At 45.7% G+C, this 21,826-nt stretch overlaps 1 protein-coding gene across 1 annotated transcript in view; it reads right to left on the reverse strand.

Annotated features, from left to right (window-relative positions):
- The window catches only part of FMNL1 (formin like 1), a 145,057-nt gene that overhangs the window by 28,993 nt on the left and 94,238 nt on the right, over positions 1-21,826 (reverse strand). The window contains exons 10-15 of the mRNA XM_015428945.1: positions 18,547-18,621; positions 16,997-17,107; positions 13,974-14,123; positions 12,696-12,821; positions 9,668-9,929; positions 5,622-5,930 (exon numbers count right to left, since the gene is read on the reverse strand). Coding sequence (XP_015284431.1) covers positions 5,622-5,930; positions 9,668-9,929; positions 12,696-12,821; positions 13,974-14,123; positions 16,997-17,107; positions 18,547-18,621 — 1,033 coding nt within the window. The remainder of the gene's footprint in view (positions 1-5,621; positions 5,931-9,667; positions 9,930-12,695; positions 12,822-13,973; positions 14,124-16,996; positions 17,108-18,546; positions 18,622-21,826) is intronic.

Consider the following 21,826-nt stretch of genomic DNA (forward strand, 5'->3'; position numbering starts at 1 on the left):
AGCAAAGGCCCTCAAATGTCTGGAGCCCGAGGAGTGGCTCAGCCAATAAGGAGAGATCAGAATCCCAAGTCCCATTCGGCCATGAAGGTAACTGCGTGGCCCAGAGCAGTTCACGATCTCCCATTCAGTATCCCAATGCGCCTGTATCCAGGGCTATTTTGGGGCAGGAACGCACAGGAACGGAGTTCCGGCTGGCTCCCAAGTTGGCCACGCCCAGCAGGAACTCATTAGCATAATAGGCCACACCCAACAGCAGGAACTCATTAGGATTGGCTACAATTAGGGGTGTGTGGCCTAACATGCAAAGGAGTTCCTGCTTCAAAAAAAAGCCCTGGGTTTTGTCAACAAACAAGGTAAAGAGAATAAGAAGCAAAAGGTGGGTGTGGCTGGGTGACCACACTTCCGGTAACATGGGGGTGTGGCCTAATATGCAAATGAGCTGTGTTGTCAGGGGTGTGGCCTAATATGCTAATTAGTTCCTGCTGTTGGGTATGGCCTATTATGCTAATGAGTTCCTGCTGGGCTTTTTCTACGAATTATCAATCTATGGCGTGGCCTCATTTGGAATACTGCGTACAGTTCTGGTCACACACCACACATCAAAAGAGATATTATAGCACTGGAAAATTAAAACTAAAATGATTAAGAGGATGGAACACCTTCCCTATGAAGAAAGGTTAAAGAGGGCAGGGCTCCTCAGCTTGGGGAAACGACGACTGACGGGTGATACGATAGAGGTTTATAAAACTATGCGTGGGGTAGAGAAGGTTGAGAAAGAAGTCCTTTTCGAATATTAATAGTTAAAATCCAAAGGCAAAATAGAACAGCTCTAATAACTAACATATATGCCCCTAACCAAGAGCAAGGGAAATTTTTCCACAAACTACGAAAGGTATTAATGGAACTCTCGGCTGATGAAATCTATATAGTAGGTGATTTTAATGCGGTCTTTGACTTACGTGAGGATAGAAAGAATCAAGGCTCCAAAACAGTTAAATCAAACAAGCTGCCTCATGCGTTTCTTTTGTTGGCCGAAGAGCTAAGGTTGGTAGATGTGTGGCGCGTTAGGAATGGCAATAAGCCCGATTTTACATATTTTTCTCCTCGTCATCAATCCTGGTCCAGGATCGATATGGTTTGGGCCTCCAGCACAAGTTTGGCAGATATAACGGAAATGGAGATTTTACCATCAACATTTGCAGACCATAATCCCCTGCTACTGGAAATTCAAGACCAACCCAAAGCATCAAGATGGACAATGAAAACGTGGATGTTGAACAATGGAAATTTTGTAACGGACTGTAAAGAAGAATTTAAGTCTTTTTTTAAACTAAATTTGATTCCAGAAACAAATGTGGATACGGTATGGGATGCTTTTAAGGCATTTGCTAGGGGAAGACTGATCAGACAGGAAATTTGGTTAAAAAAACAGAAAGAAGAAAAATATAAACAAATTGTAGGCCAAATACAAAAATACGAACAAAATTTGAAGAAGACCCCTAGTTCTAAACAACTAAGACTAAATATAATAGGACTACAACATCAACTTAACTGTTTGCTGTTACAGGAAATAACTACAAAAATAAACTATGCGAGACAAAATTACTTTGAACAAGCAAACAAACCTACTAGATGGATGTCTTACCAGCTGAGGAAAGAAAAAGAGGAAAGAACTATAAAAATGCTAAAGGATGAACAAGGTCAGAACTGTTTTAGTTTAAAGGATCTTAAAGAAATTGCGGGAAAATATTATAAACAACTATATGAGCAAAAAAGTGAAAGCCCACAGGAAATTGATGCTTTCTTGGACAAGTATAACAAAAAGAAATTTACACAAGAACAAAGGAACTTGTTAAATGAACGTATTACGGTATGCGAAATAACAGAAGTTATTAAGAAATTAAAAATAAAAAAGGCACCTGGGACGGATGGACTACCTGCCGAGTTTTATCGAACATTTGCAAATGAAATAGACATACCCTTACAACTGACAATTCAAAATATATTGGAAAAGAATAGGTTTCCTGAAACATGGAAGGAAGCCTTGATTACACTACTGCCAAAGAAAGAAACAGACTTGACATCTATAAAGAACTATAGGCCCATTTCGTTGCTTAATACTGATTATAAGATTTATGCCTCAATTATAGCTAGTAGATTTAAGAAAGTGTTACAACAAACAGTTCATTCTGACCAAGCGGGATTCCTACCGCAAAGGCATCTTAGAGATAATGTGAGGACTATTCTTAATGTACTAGAGTTCTATGAATCTAATTATGGTAGACAGATGGCTCTCATATTCATTGACGCCGAGAAGGCATTTGATAATGTCAGTTGGGAGTTTATAAAAAGAAACTTGATGCACTGGGAGTGCGGAGAAGGGTTTTTGCAAATGATACGGGCGATCTATCAGTACCAAGAAGCTAGAATAATTGTTAATGGCGACTCTACATCGAAGTTCACAATACAAAAGGGCACCAGGCAGGGGTGTCCGCTATCTCCACTACTTTTTATATTTACGATGGAAGTCTTAAACAACATAGTGAGAGCGGACCCCCAAATTAAAGGGTTGAAGGTAAAAGGAGAGCAGTTTAAATTACAGGCATATGCCGACGACTTAGTTTTCATTTTAGAAGAACCCATAGATTCAATTGAGTACTTATTAAACACCCTTCGTATATATGAACAGGTAGCAGGTCTGAAAATTAATTTACAGAAATCTAAAATACTAACAAAAAACTGTTCAAAGGAAACAGAGGATTTGTTAGCAAAGAAATCTGGATTCATAATATGCAAAAAAGTTAAACATTTAGGAATCTGGTTAACAAATAAATGCAGTGCTCTATTCGATAACAATTATAAGAGAGTCTTGACGGAGATAAAAACTGATTTAGAAAAATGGAAAGACCTACAGCTATCTTTGATGGGCAGGGTGGCAACTATTAAAATGTGTATCCTCCCTAAACTTATGTTTTTGTTTCAAGTAATACCAGTTATTAAGAACCAAAAAACCTTTAAAGAACTAAGCACAATGGTCTCAAAATTCATCTGGCAAGCCAGGAAACCTAGATTTAAACTGAAAACCATGCAAGAAAAGACACTGAAAGGTGGTCTAGGTTTGCCTGACTGGCAACTATACTATAAAGCTTCGGCCATGGTATGGTTAAAGGATTGGATGACACTGTCAAATAATAGGCTTCTTAAACTGGAGGGCCATGACCTTGCTATGGGGTGGCACGCCACCATTTGGTATGATAAGGGGAAAAATGCATTTGAGAAGCACTATATAAGAGGTTTATTATTTAAAATTTGGAAGGAATTGAAACAGCAGTATTACTTAAAAACACCCAAATGGATATCTCCTATTGAGGCTTTTGTCTTCCCAAACTTGTATGATTATCAAAAGAAACTATGTTATGAAGAGTTATTAGACGATAAAAATAATCTTAAACCAATTGAAAGTCTAAAAGAGCAAAATAAGGAACTATCCTGGTTACAAGCAATACAATTACAGTCGAGATATAAGGAGGATCGGAAATATGATTTTTATAACAAACCCACAGAATTGGACAAAATCTGGATTAAGGGGGGAGGGCGCATGATAAAAAATATATATGGCTACTTACTGGAAACTAAAATGCAAGAAGAGGTGATAAGATCTAGTATGGCGGCTTGGAATAAGGATTTAGGTTATGATATAGGAATTGCTAATTGGTTAAAAATATGGGATACTAACATAAAGATTACTAGGGCAATTTCCTTCAAAGAAAATATTTATAAAGTTGCCTTGAGATGGTATATGTTCCCAGTTAAGTTAGCCAAGATTTCTAAAGCGACCTCCAACATATGTTGGAAATGTAAGCAGAATGTGGGCACCTACCTACATATGTGGTGGAACTGTTGTAAAGCAAAGGAATACTGGATGATGATCATTAAAATGCTGGGCGAAATAATGGGGAAACAAATCCCTCTTGAACTCGAAATGTGTATCCTAAATATGATTCCGGAGTCGTATGAGAAAGCCGAAAAAAAAAATTTTGATTCACTGTTTCACGGCCGCTAGGATCTTGTACGCAAAGTACTGGAAAGAGGGTAAAATACCAGAAAAGAATGAAGTTATACAGAAGATATGTGATGTGGCTGAAATGGACAAACTATCCTGTATACTAAGGGGGAAAGATGATTTGATTTTTGTAAATACTTGGAAGAAACTTTACATTTGGACACGAAATAGGACGGGTTAATATAACTGTGTTTGGTGTGTTATGGAAAGAAGAGGTAGTATACTTACTGTTAGTTAAATAGTAAAGGAGAATAGCGTAGCACTGGAAGTTGCAGGAAAAAGAGTAATAGCTGTATGCTCATCTGTTATGAAGTGTCAAGCATCTGATTTGTTTGTTTTAATTTGGAAAATGAAATAAAGTATTAAAAAAAAAAAAGAAGAAGTCCTTTTCTCCCTTTCTCACAATATTAGAACTTGTGAGCACTCACTGAAATTAATGAGCAGTAGGTTTAGAACAGATAAAAGGAAGTGCTTATTCACACAAAGAGTAGTTAACGTGTGGAATTCACTGCCGCAGGAAGTGGTGGCAGCTATAAGCATGGACAGCTTCAAGAGGGGATTAGATAAACATATGGGGCACAGGTCCATCAGTGGCTGTTAGCCACAAGGTATAGATGGAACACTCTGTCTGGGGCAGGGATGCTCTGTCTTCTTGGTGCTTGGGTGGGGGCAAAAGTGGGAGGGCTTCTGATGTTCTGGCTCTGCTGGTAAACCTCATGATGGCCCTGGGTTTTGACCACGGTGCGACACAGAGTGTTGGAGTGAATGGGCCTGGTGAAAAATGGCTTCTAGTTATATTCCTATCCTGACCTACCTCACAGGGTTGTGCAGAGATTAAAATGGAATAATCTCTTCCCCCATCATGTATGCCACCACGAGGAAGCACAGATTGCAGTTAAGATGACTTTTCCCTATTCCAGATATATATTCTGTGAGGCGCAGCCAATACAAAGTATTTTGTTGCCCCAGCAAAGGTACCTTCCATTACCTCCTGGGCCCATGCTTTGCCTTCCACAGGGCAGGGGCAGCGCAAGCCCAGGAGAACCGGGGGAATGGGGGGTGGGGGGAGTGCAAAATTACACAATGTTCAGCAATGCGTGCAATAAACATAAAGGTAAAGGTTCCCTTGCTCGAAAGCCAGGCGAGTCCGACTCTAGGGTTGCGGTGCTCATCTCCGTTTCAAAGCCGAAGAGCCAGCGCTGTCTGAAGATGTTTCCGTGGCCGGCATGACTTAACACCAAGGCGCACGGAACGCTGTTCCCTTCCCACCAAAGTGGTACCTATTTATCTACTTGCAATTTCTTGCTTTCGAACTGCTAGGTTGGCAGGAGCAGGAACTAGAGACGGGAGCTCGCTCTGTCATGCGGCACCCCTGGGTCTCGAACTGCTGAACTGCTGACCTTCCGCAGCCTGCAGTTCAGCGTCTTAACCACTTGAGCCACCTCAGCTCCTATTATGCAATAAACATAAGCATGCCTAATTTACTTAAAAGAGGTTTTCCCCCACAGAACTGAATTTCATCCCCTCTTAAGAACGGCTCATAACAAATTCAACTTACCTGAAGTAACTACAGGTAGGCTCACCCCTTCAGTCATAGGCAGGGGTGGAGGAGGTGGAGGAACCGGGCCTTCTGCTGGGAGGAGGGGTGGTGGTGGTGGAGGAGGGGGTGCAGTTCCCACAACAGGAAGCGGAGGAGCCGGTGGAGGTTCACCAGCTCCAGGAAGGGGCGGCGGTGGCGGTGGAGGAGCCGGACCATCCTGTAGCGTGTCGGGGAGAACCGTGATGCTGGAGTCTTTGGTGAAAGGCAAGGGTGGGTGTGGTGGAATTTCCAGAGCTGCAGCTGGAACTGGGGACGGGGAAGGAAGATCTGGAAAGGAAAGCGAGAGAAATGGCCATTGCCTCTCCAAACAGTCCAGTGGGAACCTGCAGTTCTCATGGGCCTGGGACCTCCCAGGAAAAAAAGGAGAAGGGAAAAAGCAAATTCGCCAGTCTTTTACAAAGTAAAATAAGAACATATTATTTTAAAATGTTGGATAATGGAAACTGGATCGAATAGCTAAAAATACAATCGCAGCAACATGGGAAAACACCATTGGCCCTTAGTAGACAGAATTGGCATTCCAAATTATGGAATATGTACACAATGGCAAAAATAACAGATAATATGAACAAAACATATACACCGTCTTCCAAGTCTGATTTTGTTTCTGTTTGGTTTCCTATCTTTGAACATTTATCTCAACAAGAGGAAATACCAAGTATAATGGATAAGTTGTACCTTTGGCAATATGTTCTCTTTTTATCTCAGTTTGTGACAAATAACAAAACAATGCAGCACACAATACAAAATGGCAAGTAACAGCAAAGCAACTGTGTGCTGAAATACCCGCAAGAGTAAATATACCAAAAGAGACTTCAGCAAAGTGAAACACATATGTAATCAGCAATAAATCTGTACATAAAATCCATCATAGGAAATATAGAAGTCTACAGAATGCATTCTGTAGACTTCTATATTTCCTATGATGGATTTTATGTACAGATTTATTGCTGATTACATATGTGTTTCACTTTGCTGAAGTCTCTTTTGGTATATTTACTCTTGCGGGTATTTCAGCACACAGTTGTTTTGGTGTCACTTGCCTATCTCAGTTTGTGAGCATATGTTTTACACAATGTAATGTAATTTGTTCTGCCTGCTATGTATTATATGTTTTTTTTGAAGTTTAATTTTTTTAAAAAAATTAATGATACAAAAACACTAATAGCAACGTTATTAGCAATTGCACGAATTACTCTCACCCAGTACTGGAAGAACAAAAATCAACCAACTCTCCAATGTTGGCAAAATAAAATCTGGGAACACTTTGTTTATGGCAAAATAGTCTCTCATCAAAAATCGTTTCAAGCAATATGGTTCCCGGTAGTGAACTATCTAGCAGAAGAAGAAGTTATTCCAAACAATAGTTATTATAATGATCTGTTATATTTCTAAAGGGGCATTGAAGGTTAAGAAAAGACAATTAACGCATGATGTAAATATATGTAATAAATGTTGTACTGTTGTATATAAAGTTTAAAGTTAAAAATAAAAAAATACTTATAAAAAAAAATTGAAGTAAAATAAGTGGCTCTGTTTTGTATACAGAAATAATTCCTGTGCGGTGGGTAGACATTTTCTCTGCAACTGTCCCTAGGCTGAAAAATTGTCAAAAGCATTCACAACTCTTGCTGGGCTGTAAAAAGGGCTCCATGTCAAAATGCTTCCCTAGAGGGAACTCTGCTGAGTTGACTCTGGCATGACCCCCAGAGCCACATCAAATCCGCCCAGACTACTTTCTCCTGGGGGATCACTTCCTTTCCCTGGGTCAAACCCCACCTACACAGGGTGCTGCAGTCCCACCTGGGTATCCAAACGGTGAGCCTGGGCACCCTCTCTAACATCCAGGGGTCCGCTTCCCGACCTCGACCCCCCCCCTTGCTGTTGCTGCAAGCATGCTCCACCTATTCACCTTCTCCTCCCTGCAAAAGCACCTTCCCAGGGTGCTGGAAACTCCATTTTTCACTGCCCACACCTCCTGACCTTCCTCTACCACTAGATAAACACAGAAAACACCGTGTTGAAATAATAAACACAATATTCACATGTACTTATAGCTAAATATATTTGCTTTTTATACACAACATCAACTCTAGTGTATTGCAAACACTTTCAAACGACAACATCACATTTCAAACACTTTCAAACTAAGCTATATAACATGAAGAGTCCAACTGTCTTCTTCCTGATGGAGGATAAATACCAACGTACAGTCATTTGCACCGAACAATGCAGCAACCTACTGTACATTTGCCCTAGTGATGATCCATCGGGTAAAGCTAGCAGGCAGCTTGTATTTCTCACTGTGATGATTCAGCTTAGCCAGCAAGCCTAGTAGATGTATTTTCCCCATGAGGTGATTCGGCTAGCAAGCTAAGAAGACAGTGGGACTCTTCATGTTATACAACTTAGTTTGAAAGTGTTTGAAATGTGATGTTGTCATTTGAAAGTGTTTGCAATACACTAGAGTTGATGTTGTGTATAAAAAGCAAATATATTTAGCTATAAGTGCATGTGAATATTGTGTTTATTATTTCAACACAGTGTTTTCTGTGTTTATCTAACTTAGCCGTGTTCCCTGTGTGCTTGCTGCTCTTCCTCTACCACTGCCAAAGGTCTGCCAGCCAGTATGACCCCCGCAACCTCCGTCAAATCCCCCATACCCCTTTTTTCTTGTGGATCACTTCCTTTCACTGGGTCAAACCCCGCCTTCCTCGGGTGTTGCAGTCCCAACTTGAGTAAACCAAAGGAACCCCCTGGGCACACTCTCTCTAACATCCAGGGGTCCGCTTCCTGACCCCCCCCCTTGCACTGCTGCTGTGAGCAAGCCCCCTTCATTGCACCTTCTCCCCCCCCCCAAGCACCTTCCCAGGGTGCTGGAGACCCCGTTCTTTCACTGCCCAAACCTCCTGTCCTTCCTCTACCACTGCCAAGGTTTGGCTTACCAGCACTACCCCCCACAACCTCTGTTAAATCCCCCCTTCCCCACTGCCTCTTTTTGCTTCTCCCCCTTACAGCCCCACCTGTCCAAGCTGGCCACTATCCCACAACCCCACATCTGAGCCACCACCGTCTCCCGGGTCTCTTGCGGCAGCATGGCTCGGCGAGTCCACTCAGCAAGCATTTAAACTTCAAATCCCTTCTCCATTAAACCCTATGAGGACAGTTCCCAGAGGGTATAACGAAGCCAAATAAATTCGGGTTTCCTGAATATTTACCCGGATTTTATATTGTGTTCTTAATCTGGTTTTAATTGTATTGTATTTTATACTGCTGGAACCTGCCCTGAGCCCGCTTGCAGAGAGGCGGGATATAAACCCAAATAAATAAAATAAAATAAGATAAAATAAGATAAAATAAAATGGCTATTCAGGAATACTCAGGGCTATTTTGGGGCAGGAACGCACAGGAACGGAGTTCCAGCTGGCTTCCGAGTTGGCCACGCCCACTACAGCCAAAACCTCTGTGTGCTTGGCTACAAAAGGCCTGGAAAGCGACCCTCCCCCGGCAACTCTGAGGTGGGCGAGCCAGGGGGGGCCCTGGAAGGATCGGGGAGGCATTTAAATGCCTTCCCATACCTTCCCCAGCCTGTCCAAGGGCCAGCGTGCCCAGGCGCCCTGCAGCCGTGGGGCGCCTGGGCAAGCCCAGGGGGGGTGGCCTAATAGATGCTGTCAGGGGTGTGGTCTAATATGCTAATGAGTTTCTGCTGTTGGGTGGGGCCTATTATGCTAATGAGTTCCTGCTGGGCTTTTTCTACCAAAAAAGCCCTGGCAATACTGATGTTTTTCGGGTCCAATGGACCCAAATTGGGGGGGGGGGGTGTTTGCAGACCCATAATTGTTAGAGAGAACGTCCTAGTCTTCTCCTGATTCCTGTGAGTATATACTGAATTATTTTGAAGCAGGGAAAAATTCAAATATGTGATTCCCCCACTTGCTCCTTGAAAGGGTAGAGACCAGCAAGAGGCCACATGCAAGATGGCCAAAGAAGCCACTGGACGATACCTGTGCTGGTTGATGAAGGTACATCAATCATAATTGATGGGACAGCTGTGGTCTCCATGGTGATGGGGATGACCTCGATGCCCACAATGACGTCCCCGTCTGGCCCACGCAGGACACGGATCAGCCCTTTGTCCTCAAGCTCCTCCAGGTTGTGCTGTAAGGCCGGGTGCTGCAAGTGCTCTTTCGTACCTAGAGGCTGCTGCATTTGTAGCAAGGAGGGGCTCCGTGAACTGCTTGGTTTGCCGACTGGCTCTTTCTTGTTCTGCAAGGGACAGTTACGGGAAAAAAGCATGAGATCTGTGATGCAGTGCCTAACTCAGTTCGAGCAAATTCTGGTCTCTGAGCTCTATTCAGGGTAGAAATTGTATTCTTCTGTGTTTAAGAATAAAGTGTGAGATTCTCCAGATTCAAACAATTCCACTTTGGAGGTTAGGCTGCGCTAAACATACTATTTCTAGGCCTGCCTCAGTTCCTGTCAAGCAGACTTTCGCTGGAAGTTCCCTGTTGAAACCTACAGTCCTTGGATCCACAGGGGTCTGATTTGGATCAGGACCATAGTCCTCGGGGAAGAGGGAGTTTACACCCCTCTCTCGTGCCATGTCCCCAACCTGGAACAGGCATCGGGAGCTGGTCTCTGTCCATCGGGGACATGTACATTTATTGGCAGCTACGACCCAAGTTGTCCCAACCAGGGAAATAATGGTTCCGGTTTTGCATCAGGAAAATGGTGTAAAGGGAAAAGGTTTAAACCCCCATTTTCCACCATCCTAATCCAGATTGGTCCCCTGTGCACCTGGGAATCCAGTTTCAACACAGAAATCTCGGTGCCTATCTAGAGTTGTGCATGAGAAGAACTTCCTGGGGAACTGTGCTCTGTGAACAGGGCTGTTTTGAAGTACATTTTCAATACAATCAGTGGTATCTGATTGTCATTAGCGTGTATTTTCCTTGTGCGCACGCAAGTGCACCAGTGTTCCCGCTAAGGTGTGCCAACCTCTGCAAGCGCGCAGTTCTTCACCCCTTAGTGCATAGCTTTTTACCTCAGCAGAGGGGTGCTTCCTCCCCCTGGGTGGCCCTGCCCTCCCACTCATCCACCCGCCAGCCCTCCTTCTATGGTATGACTCCATGAGGGCTTTGAAGAGCCTTCCTTCCTGTGCTGGTTGGGTGGTGCGAGCTGGGACTCGGGAGCCAGCCCCGCCGCCCAAGACCTACTGCCCTGCCCTGCCACATCAGGTGAGTCACCCCTGCCTCCACTTTCTCTGGCAGGGATGGTGGCTCAGGATGCCAAGGCTCCACGTTCGCCTCCCACCCCCCCAATGGCCTTCTGCCGGGAGTGCGGCTTGGGGCACCTCCATGGGCCTCTTGCAGCCAGTGCCATGGGAGAGGGTGCAGGGCCCCCTCTCAGGCTGGGAAAGGGGTCCAGGAAGGCAGGCCATGCGTCCGCCTTTCCCCCCAATGGCCTTTGGCTGGGAACGCTGCCCAAGGCTTCTTCATGGGCCTCCCGCCACTGGTGCCTGGGGAGGGAAGCTGCTGGGGCCCCTATTTTTCTTTCTCTCCTCTCTCCCCACCTATTTTCTTCTTTCTACCTCCTTCCTTCCTTTTTTTCTTTCTTCCTTTCACTCCTCTTTCCCCATCTACCTATCTTTCTCCCCATTCTGCATCTGCATCCATCATAGCTAGTTAGATTAGATTCTATCCCTATCTCTCAAACTATACTATCTAGAATGTAGTTCCTTATTAGTTTGAAACTGACAAAAGGCTCCGTGTAACTTTGCTAGCACACACAGTATCGAGAGGATGCCACTGTGTGTAAGCCTCGTGCACTCTGCTACATGATGGAGATTCCTGGCTATAGCATTCCAGTGCATCTAACAATTCATAGGGTTGCCATATGTTAGAAGCAACTTGACAGCTCAGAACACGCAGGCGGGATGGTAAAGCCCGATCTTGTCAGATCTCGGAAGCTAAGCAGGGTAGGGACTTGGATGGGAGGCCACTGAGACAGACTGTGCAGAGGCAGGCAATGGCAAACCACCTCTGCTCCTCATTTGCCTTGAAAGCCCTTGCTGGGGTCATCATCAGGTGGTTGCAACTTAATGGCACCTAGATATGAACGTGGGGGGGGGGTATTCTCAGAACTGGGGATTCAATGGCACTCGCACAAACTACATAATTGTAACTGCAGGTTTTGTGTCTGGCTACGCGGTGGCTCAAGTGGTTAAGATGCTGAACTGCAGGCTGTGGAAGATCAGTAGTTCAGCAGTTCGAGACCCGGGTGCTCTAGTTCCAGCTCCTGCCAACCTAGCAGTTCGAAAGCAAGAAATTGCAAGTAGATAAACAGGTACCACTTTGGTGGGAAGGGAACAGCGTTCCGTGCGCCTTGGTGTTTAGTCATGCTGGCCACATGACCACGGAAATGTCTTTGGACAGCGCTGGCTCTTCGGCTTGGAAACGGAAATGAGCACCGCAACCCTAGAGTTGGACTCGACTGGCTTTCGAGCAAGGGAACCTTTACCTTTACGTATTAAAAAGCAACAACACTGTTCCTCACTCAGATCTATCGGTCTCCCACAAGAAGACCAAACATCTGTGGTAGCTCCCTGCTTATGGAATGTCCTCTCCAGAATATCTTTTCGGCACCTGGTTAGATCCTCATTACACATCTGTGAATTTGACTGCCAATTTGTTTTTACTGCCTCTTGCAATTTATTTATTTTTTTGCTTCCTTCACTGGATTTTAATTGCAACTGCATGTTGCTGTTTTCTTTTCACGTTTCAATCCACCCTGAAGGATAGGCAGCAGGGAAGGCACAACCAAACTGTTTAAACAAATCAATCTGTCAATCCCTAAGTACTGAAAGCCTTGGTCGTGTGACATTTCAGGAAGCATTTAGCTAGCCAGTATTGGAAATGGGATGTTGTACCAGACGGTCCCACCCGTGTCTGATCCAGCAGGGCTCTGCTCATACTCTTTTGGGATGCATCCCACCCACAGTCCACCACAGTCCAGCATCCTAAGCCATCGCACCTGCTCGTCCTCGGTCGTCCGCACCCTCAGGGTCTCCAGCTCATGCCGTGCCTGGCACAACTGCTTTTCCAGCTCTGCGATCTTGGCCATGGACTCGTTCTCCGCCTCCTGGAGTTTCTCTGAAAGCTGCAAAGAGAAGTGCAGTGCTGAAAGTGAACCACACAAAGGACTAGGACGGAAGGTGAATTTGTCCCCTCGGCCTTAAAGGTATTCAGTGCTACGGTTCTAAACCAATTCCTGTAGGGTGCGGAAATTTGGATTCAGGATGCTTCTGAAAAAATGGATTCCATCCAGTATGACTTTTTCTGACGCTTATTGGCTACTCCTAGATGTGTCTTGGGCATAGCACTGAAAGCGGAACTCGGCGAATTATCGATGGAAGCTAGGGCTTGGATTAAATCATTTATCTTAAAAGTAAAGGTTTTAAAATTTAAGGGAGGATCTACTCTACTTGGGCTTATTCAGGCAGATAAATATTATAGCCAATGGGATCAACTATTGGAAAAGAAAAGAAAATGCCTAGGAATAACATATGATATGATTAAAAATACAGAAACTGCAGACATTAAAATACAAATTAAAGAATGTGTAAGGAAGTTGGAAGTTACAAATACGTCTATTAGCGCACCGAGGATATGTTTGACACTCCATTTGGGAATTGCCTTCCCAATGCAACTGCCGAAATAGTTTTATCAATTGACAGTCCCAAAACTAAAAAGAGCTTTTACTTTGGCAAGAATGAACTTTCTTCCCTTGGTGGTTTTGGAGATATACAGAGTATCATACTCTAATAGAGATATAATAAATAGAGTATCATACTCTAATAGAACATGCAGATGCTCATATGATAAAATCGAAACCATTGAACATATGATTATGGAGTGCCCTATAGTCGATGAGTTGAGGGCTGATTTAGTCACCCCTTTACTTAAAGATATGGAATTGCTAAATGGGCAAGCCCAGGTGTCATGGCTGCTATTGGATACAAATGATCATGTCACACTCTCAGTGGTAAAATTCATAGGCACGATAATCAAATATAAGAGAAGTAATACTGAGTAAGGTCTTTTAAAATATTTTTTGGTTCTAATTTCTGCTTAAGGTGATAGCTGTATGAACAGTACTACATAGATAGACAGACAGACCTGGATCAGAGCATTTTTCTCCATCCATCCATCCATCCATCCATCCATCCATCCATCCATCCATCCACCTCTGCAACACCCCACTTGTCCTGTTTCAGGTTCCCAAGGGAGACTGCTTGGCCAGCTCCCTCACCTGTCCCACTTCCTCCTGCAGGTCCTCCACGTGCTCAAGGACGGCATTCTTGGTTTCGGTATCTTCCAGCAGAGCACTGACGTCAAAGATGTTGTCCAGGTAGGCTTGGATCTGCACCTGAAGCTTGTCGCTCTCCGAATAGCGCAGCTTCTGTGGAGTCAGGAAGGGGAGACAAGCTGAACGTGAAGAGGCAGGACGGAAGAGGCCTCTTTTTGGTTTGGGAGGTCACGGATATTAGAAGGCAGGTACCGGGATTTGTGGCTACTCAGCAGTCTGTTTGGCTACTGGGATGTGCCTCTGGGGGCAACCCCCCTCCCAACCCACCTAGGAAACTGGTTGATCAATTCCTAGCATTGAAAGAGATTCGTGAATAACAAGGGGACATTTGTCATCATGACCTATCACATTTGAAACACCAGTTTTCCTTGACAGTTTGGGGGCAACACGTGTGGGGATTTTGTTCTCGCAATCACCTTACAAAGACAGTTAAGATGAGACACAATGACTGGCTCAAGAGCTTTAGGGCTGTGCAAGGATTGGAACTTGAGTTCGGAGTGTGCAGACCTTATAGCTTGCAGCAAATTTTATCACACAAGTAATATCTCCCGATATGACCCTCCCATTGCCCCCTTCGGTCTTCATCGTGGGGCCTCCTGCAGGTGCCTGGTCCACGAATAGCCCATTGGTCATCCACTAGGGCAGGGGCCTTCTCAGTGGCTGCCCCTGCTCTCTAGACACCACAAAGTATAGATGGAACATGATGTCTGGGGCAGAGATGCTCTGTATTCTTGGTGCTTGGGGGGCGTGGGAGGGCCTCTGGAGTTCTGACCCCACCAGTGGACCTCCTGATGGCACCTGGGTTTTGGCCACTATGTAACACAGCATGTTGGATTGGATGAGCTGTTGGCCTGATCCAACATGGCCCAGCAGTTATCTATTAGGATTCCATAGGGCATGCAAGGTTGCTTTGTTTTGTGCAGCATTTAATTAACCAGTTTTGTGTAGTGGTTAAGTGTGTGGATTCTAATCTGGGAGAACCGGGTATGATTCCCCACTCCTCCACTTGCACCTGGCTGGATGACCTTGGGCAAGCCACAGTTCTGACAAGCTGTCCTTGAAAGGGCAGTTCTGGAAAGAGCTCTCCCAGCCCCACCTACCTCACAGGGTGTCTGTTGTGGGGAGTTTGTAAGCTGCTCTAAGACACCTTTGGGTAGTGAAGGGGAAGGAGTTTGTAAGCCGCTCTGAGACTCGGAGCGAAGGGCAAGGGTATAAATCCAATCTCTTCTCTTCTTCTTAAGCAAGAGAATGGGTGAGCTGCCCAGTTGTCCAGATTTGTTCCAGAGCAGATGACTGGTTGAATTTTGATTAGAATCTGTCTGTTTTGCATTTATTTAAATTTACAGGTTCTAACGTTTGTGTAGAAGTGCACCGACTCCTCTGGTGAGGAGAGAGAGTGGGTTACAAATTGAATAAATAAATAAATAATATACTATACAGACCTTTGCATTCTTTGATATCCCGATCAGTGGTAGTGGGCGTGGGGGGGGGGAGGGGTAGCACCCCTTCCTGTTTCTGCCGGTTCACCAGGAGGGAAAGTGTTCCCCAAATCCTGTACACCTGAAGCTGCCTTCTACCACGTCTGAACCTTGGCCTACCAAGGTCAGTCGCGTCGACTCTGACTGGCGGTGGCTCTCCGGGGTCTCAGGAAGAGGTCCTTCACAGCACACATTCCCTGATATTTCTTTTCAAAAAAACCCCACCCTGTAGTTGTTGGCAGTGTTCCCTCTAAGCTGAGTTAGTGTGAGCTAGCTCACAGTTTTTTAGCCTCCGGCTCACCCATTTTTGTCTTAGCTCAGGAAGGGATGGCTCCAGAGCAAACTAATTTATGCAGTAGCCAAATTGCTTGCTCACAACTTTTAATGCCAGTAGCTCACAAAGTAGAATTTTTGCTCACAAGACTCCACAGCTTAGAGGGAACATTGGTTGTTGGGGATTGGGCCTGGGCCCTTGTGCGTGCAAAGCAGATGCTCTACCATCGATACATACAACCATGTGCTGCCGGTGGCGGCTCGATGGACGGAACAATACGGGAGAAGTTAGGGACTGAACTATTTGAGGACCTCGCTCTTAGGAGAAGACAAGAGTCACTGGAAAACACCATAATGCTAGGAAAAGCTGGAGGCAGCAGGAAAAGAGACCCAGCGTGAGATGGGCTGACTCAATAAGGAAGCCACAAAGGCCCTCGCTCTGCAAGACCAGAGCAAGGCTGTTAACCGTAAGATGTTTTGGAAGACATTAATTCATGGGCTCACCATAAGTTGGAAGTGACTTGACAGGACTTCACACACAGAGAGAAAGCTCTCGTTTATTTACTTATTACATTTCTATACCACTTCCATCATGAGATTCAGGGTGGCACCCGTGGGACTCTCAGGAGGTCTCCCACCCAGCCAGTTACGTGACTTGACTTTGCTTAGAATCATAGAATATTAGAGTTGGAAGGGACCTTGCAGGTCATCTAGTCCAACCCCCTGCACTCTGCAGGAGCACAGCCAAAAGATAGCCCTACAACATACCCGGAAGATGGTCATCCAGCCTCCGCTTGGAAACGTCCAGCGAACGAGCACCCACCACCTCCAGAGGCAATCTGTTCCACAGCTCACTTAGCTTCAGTAAGGTGACTACATTATGCCCCCTCCAACCCTACCTCAGCTCTCCCTGCTGTTATTATAGTCTTTGGAAATGTCTACTGTGTGATACTCAGGATGGCTTAGAATTCTCATAAAATTCCATATCAATCAGTCAGCCAATCACCCTTTTGCCAGCTGAAGGCCACATCACAGAACTCTCCATGCCAGCTTAAACGACAGTTATGGATGTACCACATCTTGCTCACACATGTGCACCCCCACAGATGTGAAGGGCATGAAAGGCGTTGTAGAAATGAAGAATCATTTGACCACTAGCTGGACATGGATCCATTCTCTACCCACACAAGAAGGAGTCAGAGACATCCTCCTCACCTCGAGGTAGTCATCCAGCCCCAGCTGCGTGAACTCATATTGCAAGAAGACGCGGAAGTTCATGTTCTCCACAGAATGGACCACAATGTTGATGAACTGCATGCAAGCCACCTGGAGAAAGAGAAGAAGAGGACGTGAGGAACATAAGAACATAAGAGACGCCAATGTTGGATCAGGCCAAAGGCCCATCCAGTCCAACACTCTGTGTCACACAGTGGCCAAAAAGACCAGGGGCCATCAGGAGGTCCAGCAGTGGGGCCAGGACACTAGAAGCCCTCCCACTGTTGCCCCCCCCAAGCACCAAGAATACAGAGCATCCCTTGCCCCAGACATAAGAACCGAAGAGAAGCCAATGTTGGATCAGGCCAATGGCCCATCCAGTCCAACACTCTGGGTCACACAGTGGCCAGAAATACCAGGTGCCATCAGGAGGTCCACCAGTGGGGCCAGGACACTAGGAGCCCTCCCACTGTTGACCCCCCCCCCAAGCACCAAGAAGACAGAGCATCCCTTGCCCCAGAGCCCCTATCTATACCTTGTGGCTAATAGCCACGGATGGACCTCTGCTCCATATGCTTATCTAATTCCCTTTTGAAGCCGTCCATTTTGAAGGATTTCACTGCCTCCTGTTCCAGGTGTTTTTGGCCTGGCTTTGTGTGCTTATGGGCTACTCTGGCAGAGAGACAAAATTTAACAGGTTCTCATTCCACGAGTTTGTTTCCTGGTCTTCACGAGTCCTCTTGCCTGAGTTTGTTACATACAGATATGAGGATGACAAAGTTGACAGGCTTAACAGCGTTCAGGGAAAAGATGTTGACTGAGGGCTTCTTTGCAGCAAAAGGAGTCTGAATCCACCACCCTCATACCTGCCACTAGTACACACTGCTGAAGAGTGTCACCGTTTCTCCCCCTGGCAGGGCTCCTGTGGTTTTGGCTGGCCCCCCCAGGCAGAAATTCAATGGGAGAAAACTTCATCTGGCATAGAGATACCAGTTGGTCAGGCAACTGGGGAAGGCACAAGATCAGAACAGAGGAAAAATTGATGGCATGCCTGGTTGCAACGGATTTCTGTGTGGATTATATTTGTTATTTTAATTATCGTCTAAGTAACATTTTAATGTAAACATTTCTTGTACTTTAGTTGTTCTAGATTTTCCGGGCTGTATGGCCGTGGCATTGACATCGTAGGACCTGTCGTTTTGCCAGCAGCTGTGACTGGCATCCTCAGAGGTATAACACAGAAAGATGGAGTACTCTCTGTGTCAAGGTCACAGCTGCTGGAGAAACGCCAGGTCCTACAATGCCAAGACCACGGCCATACAGCCCGGAAAATCTAGAACAACTAATGGACTCAAGCCGTGAAAGCCTTCGACAACGTATTTCTTGTACTATATCTGTTTTTGTGCTGGCCTTTGACTGTAATAAATAATTCAAGGCTTCAGTGCCCCCACATGCATTCACGTGCATGTACAGATGTGCACTGGAAAATTCCCAGTGATTGTGGGAGAAAGAACCCCATCTGTATGCTCCCTTCTTCTTCCTTATATTACCATGAAATCTATGTTGCTGTCTTCATTTCGGAAATATTCCATCAGCTTCTCGAAGTGGTTCCTCTCACCACAGACCTGCAGGGAAAAAGAAGCCACCAGTTTCATTAGGAGGAGATTGGATTTATACCCTACCGTTCACTCGAAGTCTCCGAGTGGCTTGCAAATGCCTTTCCTTTCTCCTTCCAACAACAGACACCCTGTGAGGAAATGTGGCTGAGGGAGCGCTGACAGAAACTGCTCTTTTTTAAGAACAGCTCTTATCAGAACTATGGCTTGCCCAAGGTCATCCAGTAGCTGCGAGTGGAGGAGTGGGGAATCAAACCCAGTTCTCCCAGATTAGAGTCCGCGTACTTAACCACTACACCAAACTGGCTCTGTCCAGGCATTAGGCACTGAGGATTTAGGCTGATACAGCAGAACCGAAGCCACCTGTAAAGTAAAGGTAAAGGTTCCCTTGCTCGAAAGCCAGTCGAATCCGACTCTAGGGTTGCGGTGCTCATCTCTGTTTCAAAGCCGAAGAGCCAGCGCTGTCCGAAGACGTTTCCGTGGTCATGTGGCCGGCATGACTAAACACCAAGGCGCACGGAACGCTGTTACCTTCCCACCAAAGCGGTACCTATTTATCTACTTGCAATGTCTTGCTTTTGAACTGCTAGGTTGGCACCCTGGGTCTCGAACTGCTGAACTACTGACCTTCCACAGCCTGCAGTTCAGCATCTTAACCACTTGAGCCACCGCAGCTCCTTGAAGCCACCGGTACAAAGCCAGAAATCTGAAACTGGGGGGTGCGTGCCAGGAGGTAGTGGCCAGACCCTCTCCGCACCACCATGACAGTCCACAGTTCACCAGTAGAGGGGGCTGCCAGCCTCCTGTTTTCCATGCCTGCCCAACAGCACTGCGGAGGCCAATGGGATTACCTCTAGAAAGGCTTTCACTCCAAGGAACTCATGGCTTAAAAAAGCTACCGCCCGACTCGCTTCTAAACTTTTTAGCTGCTCTTGTCACAGGCTTCCCAGACGGCTTGCCCGGCTAGTTGCCAGCTCAGCTGCCCGCCAAACTCATCGGTCCGGCTTCCCCTCCTGCACTCCTGAAGTTTTTTATACAAAGGAATTGTGGACTCTAATTGTATTCTCCCTTTGTATCAAGTACTTTTTGTTCCTAGCTCTGTGAAAATATATATATAAGGGTTCTTTAACAAAGATTTCAAAACGTTTGAATTGTTTCATACAATATAATTTTTTCTGCCTATGTTCGTAATTCATTCACGGAGTGTATTTATATTTATACAATCTCCAGGTGGTGGCTGGAGATCTCCCGCTATCACAACTGATCTCCAGGCCATGGAGATCAGTTCCCTTGGAGAAAATAGCCACTTTGGAAGGTGCACTCTTCGGCATTATACGCCACGGAAGTCCCTCCCCGGGCTCCGCCCCCCAAATCTCCCGGTATTTCCCAACCTGAAGCTGGGAACCTTAAACCAGTTCTGGAAGATTGTAGTCCTAAATTATGTTACAAAAATTATGTCCCAAAAGGAGGGGGCAATGCTGGCAAAAAAACCCAATCCAAACCCTCTCAGGACTGGTACGAAGTCAGCTTGCCCCCACTTAGACACTGGAAAAACTGAAGAATTTCTGCTCAAACTTGGTATTGTGCCCTGGTACTGAAATCAACTTCCAAGTTTTGAGCTCTCTACGGTTTCCAGTTTGGGCATTTAGTCTGTCCAGGGCTATTTTGGGGCAGGAACGCACAGGAACGGAGTTCCGGCTGGCTCCCAAGTTGGCCACGCCCAGCAAGAACTCATTAGCATAACAGGCCACACCCAATAGCAGAAACTCATTAGGATTGGCTACATTAGGGGTGTGTGGCCTAACATGCAAAGGAGTTCCTGCTACAAAAAAAGGCCCTGGGTTTTGACAACAAACAAGGTAAACAGAATAAGAAGCAAAAGGTGGGTGTGGCTGGATAACCACACTTCTGGTAACACGGGGGTGTGGCCTAATGTGCTAATGAGCTGTCCTGTCAGGGGTGTGGCCTAATATGCTAATGAGTTTCTGCTGTTGGGTGTGGCCTATTATGCTAATGAGTTCCTCATGGGCTTTTTCTACAAAAAGAGCCCTGGTCTGTCTAAATACTAGGAAACAAAGCACTAGGAACGCAGACCAGGATCTGGAACTGTGGGGTCTTTCAGGAGCATAACAATGTGCGGGAGGGAAGCAAGAAAGCCCATGGCCCGAGTCCCCTTGGGCCATCTAAAGGGGCTGTTTGGACCCAGCCTTCAGATTCTCGGTATTCATCCCCCACCCAGTCCACAGCCTGGATTTGGGTCCCAAAGGGAAACTGAAACTGGATGCAGCAGCACCATTTCAGTTTAAAGATAATAAAACACTCTTCTGCTTTCTGTCCACCTTAATAACAGGAGGGAAGGCATGCATCAAAACTGATCATAGAATAATTGGAGTAAATGCAAGATTTATTTATTTTATCTCCTCCTCCTCCTCCTTCCAAGGAGAGGAAGAAGAGAAGGGGAGATTGGATTTATACCCCGTCATTCACTACCCAAAGGCGCCTCAGAGCGGCTTACAAACTCCTTTCCCCTCCCTTTCCCACAACAGACACCCTGTGAGTTAGGTGGGGCTGAGAGAGCTCTTTTGAGAACTACTCATGAGAGAACAGCTCTGAAAGAGCTTGTAACTCACCCAAAGTCACACCAGCAGCTGCATGTAGCGGAGTGGGGAATCAAACCTGGTTCTCCCAGATTAGAGTCTGCGCACTTAACCACTACACCAAACTGGTGTTGTGTTATTTTCACAACAATCCTGTGAGGTAGGTTGGGCCAAGAGACCCAAGAGACCCATTCAGGCGCCCCTGGTTTAAGTCCAGAATCTATGTCGTATATTTTGCCAATAATGACTTGGATTTAATTTCTGTAGACTCTACAAAGACTCTCTGCTCTTTGGTTTTGAAAGGGAAACCCAACAAGACAAGGAGGGAGGAAACGAGAGGCACAGTAAAATTTGAAAAGGGGGGGGAGAGGAGAAGCCGGAAAAGGCAGGAAGGATGTGAACAACTGCGGTTAGATGTACTTAAGCTCAGTTTTCATTAGCAAAGCTGTTCCTTGCCTACATAAAGTTGCATGCTGGGATTATTCGTTGTCGGCAAAACATTGTGTGCGAAAGAGCTATGAGCGTGCCTATTTGTGTGACATTACACAGCACTGTCTACAAAAGCATCCTCTCCCCCCCCCCCCCCCCCGCCGCCGACAGCCCTCTCTCTCTGTATG

Source organism: Gekko japonicus, unplaced genomic scaffold, assembly GCF_001447785.1.
Source record: "Gekko japonicus isolate JY-2015 unplaced genomic scaffold, Gekko_japonicus_V1.1 scaffold776, whole genome shotgun sequence".
In the NCBI taxonomy this organism is placed as follows: domain Eukaryota; kingdom Metazoa; phylum Chordata; class Lepidosauria; order Squamata; family Gekkonidae; genus Gekko; species Gekko japonicus.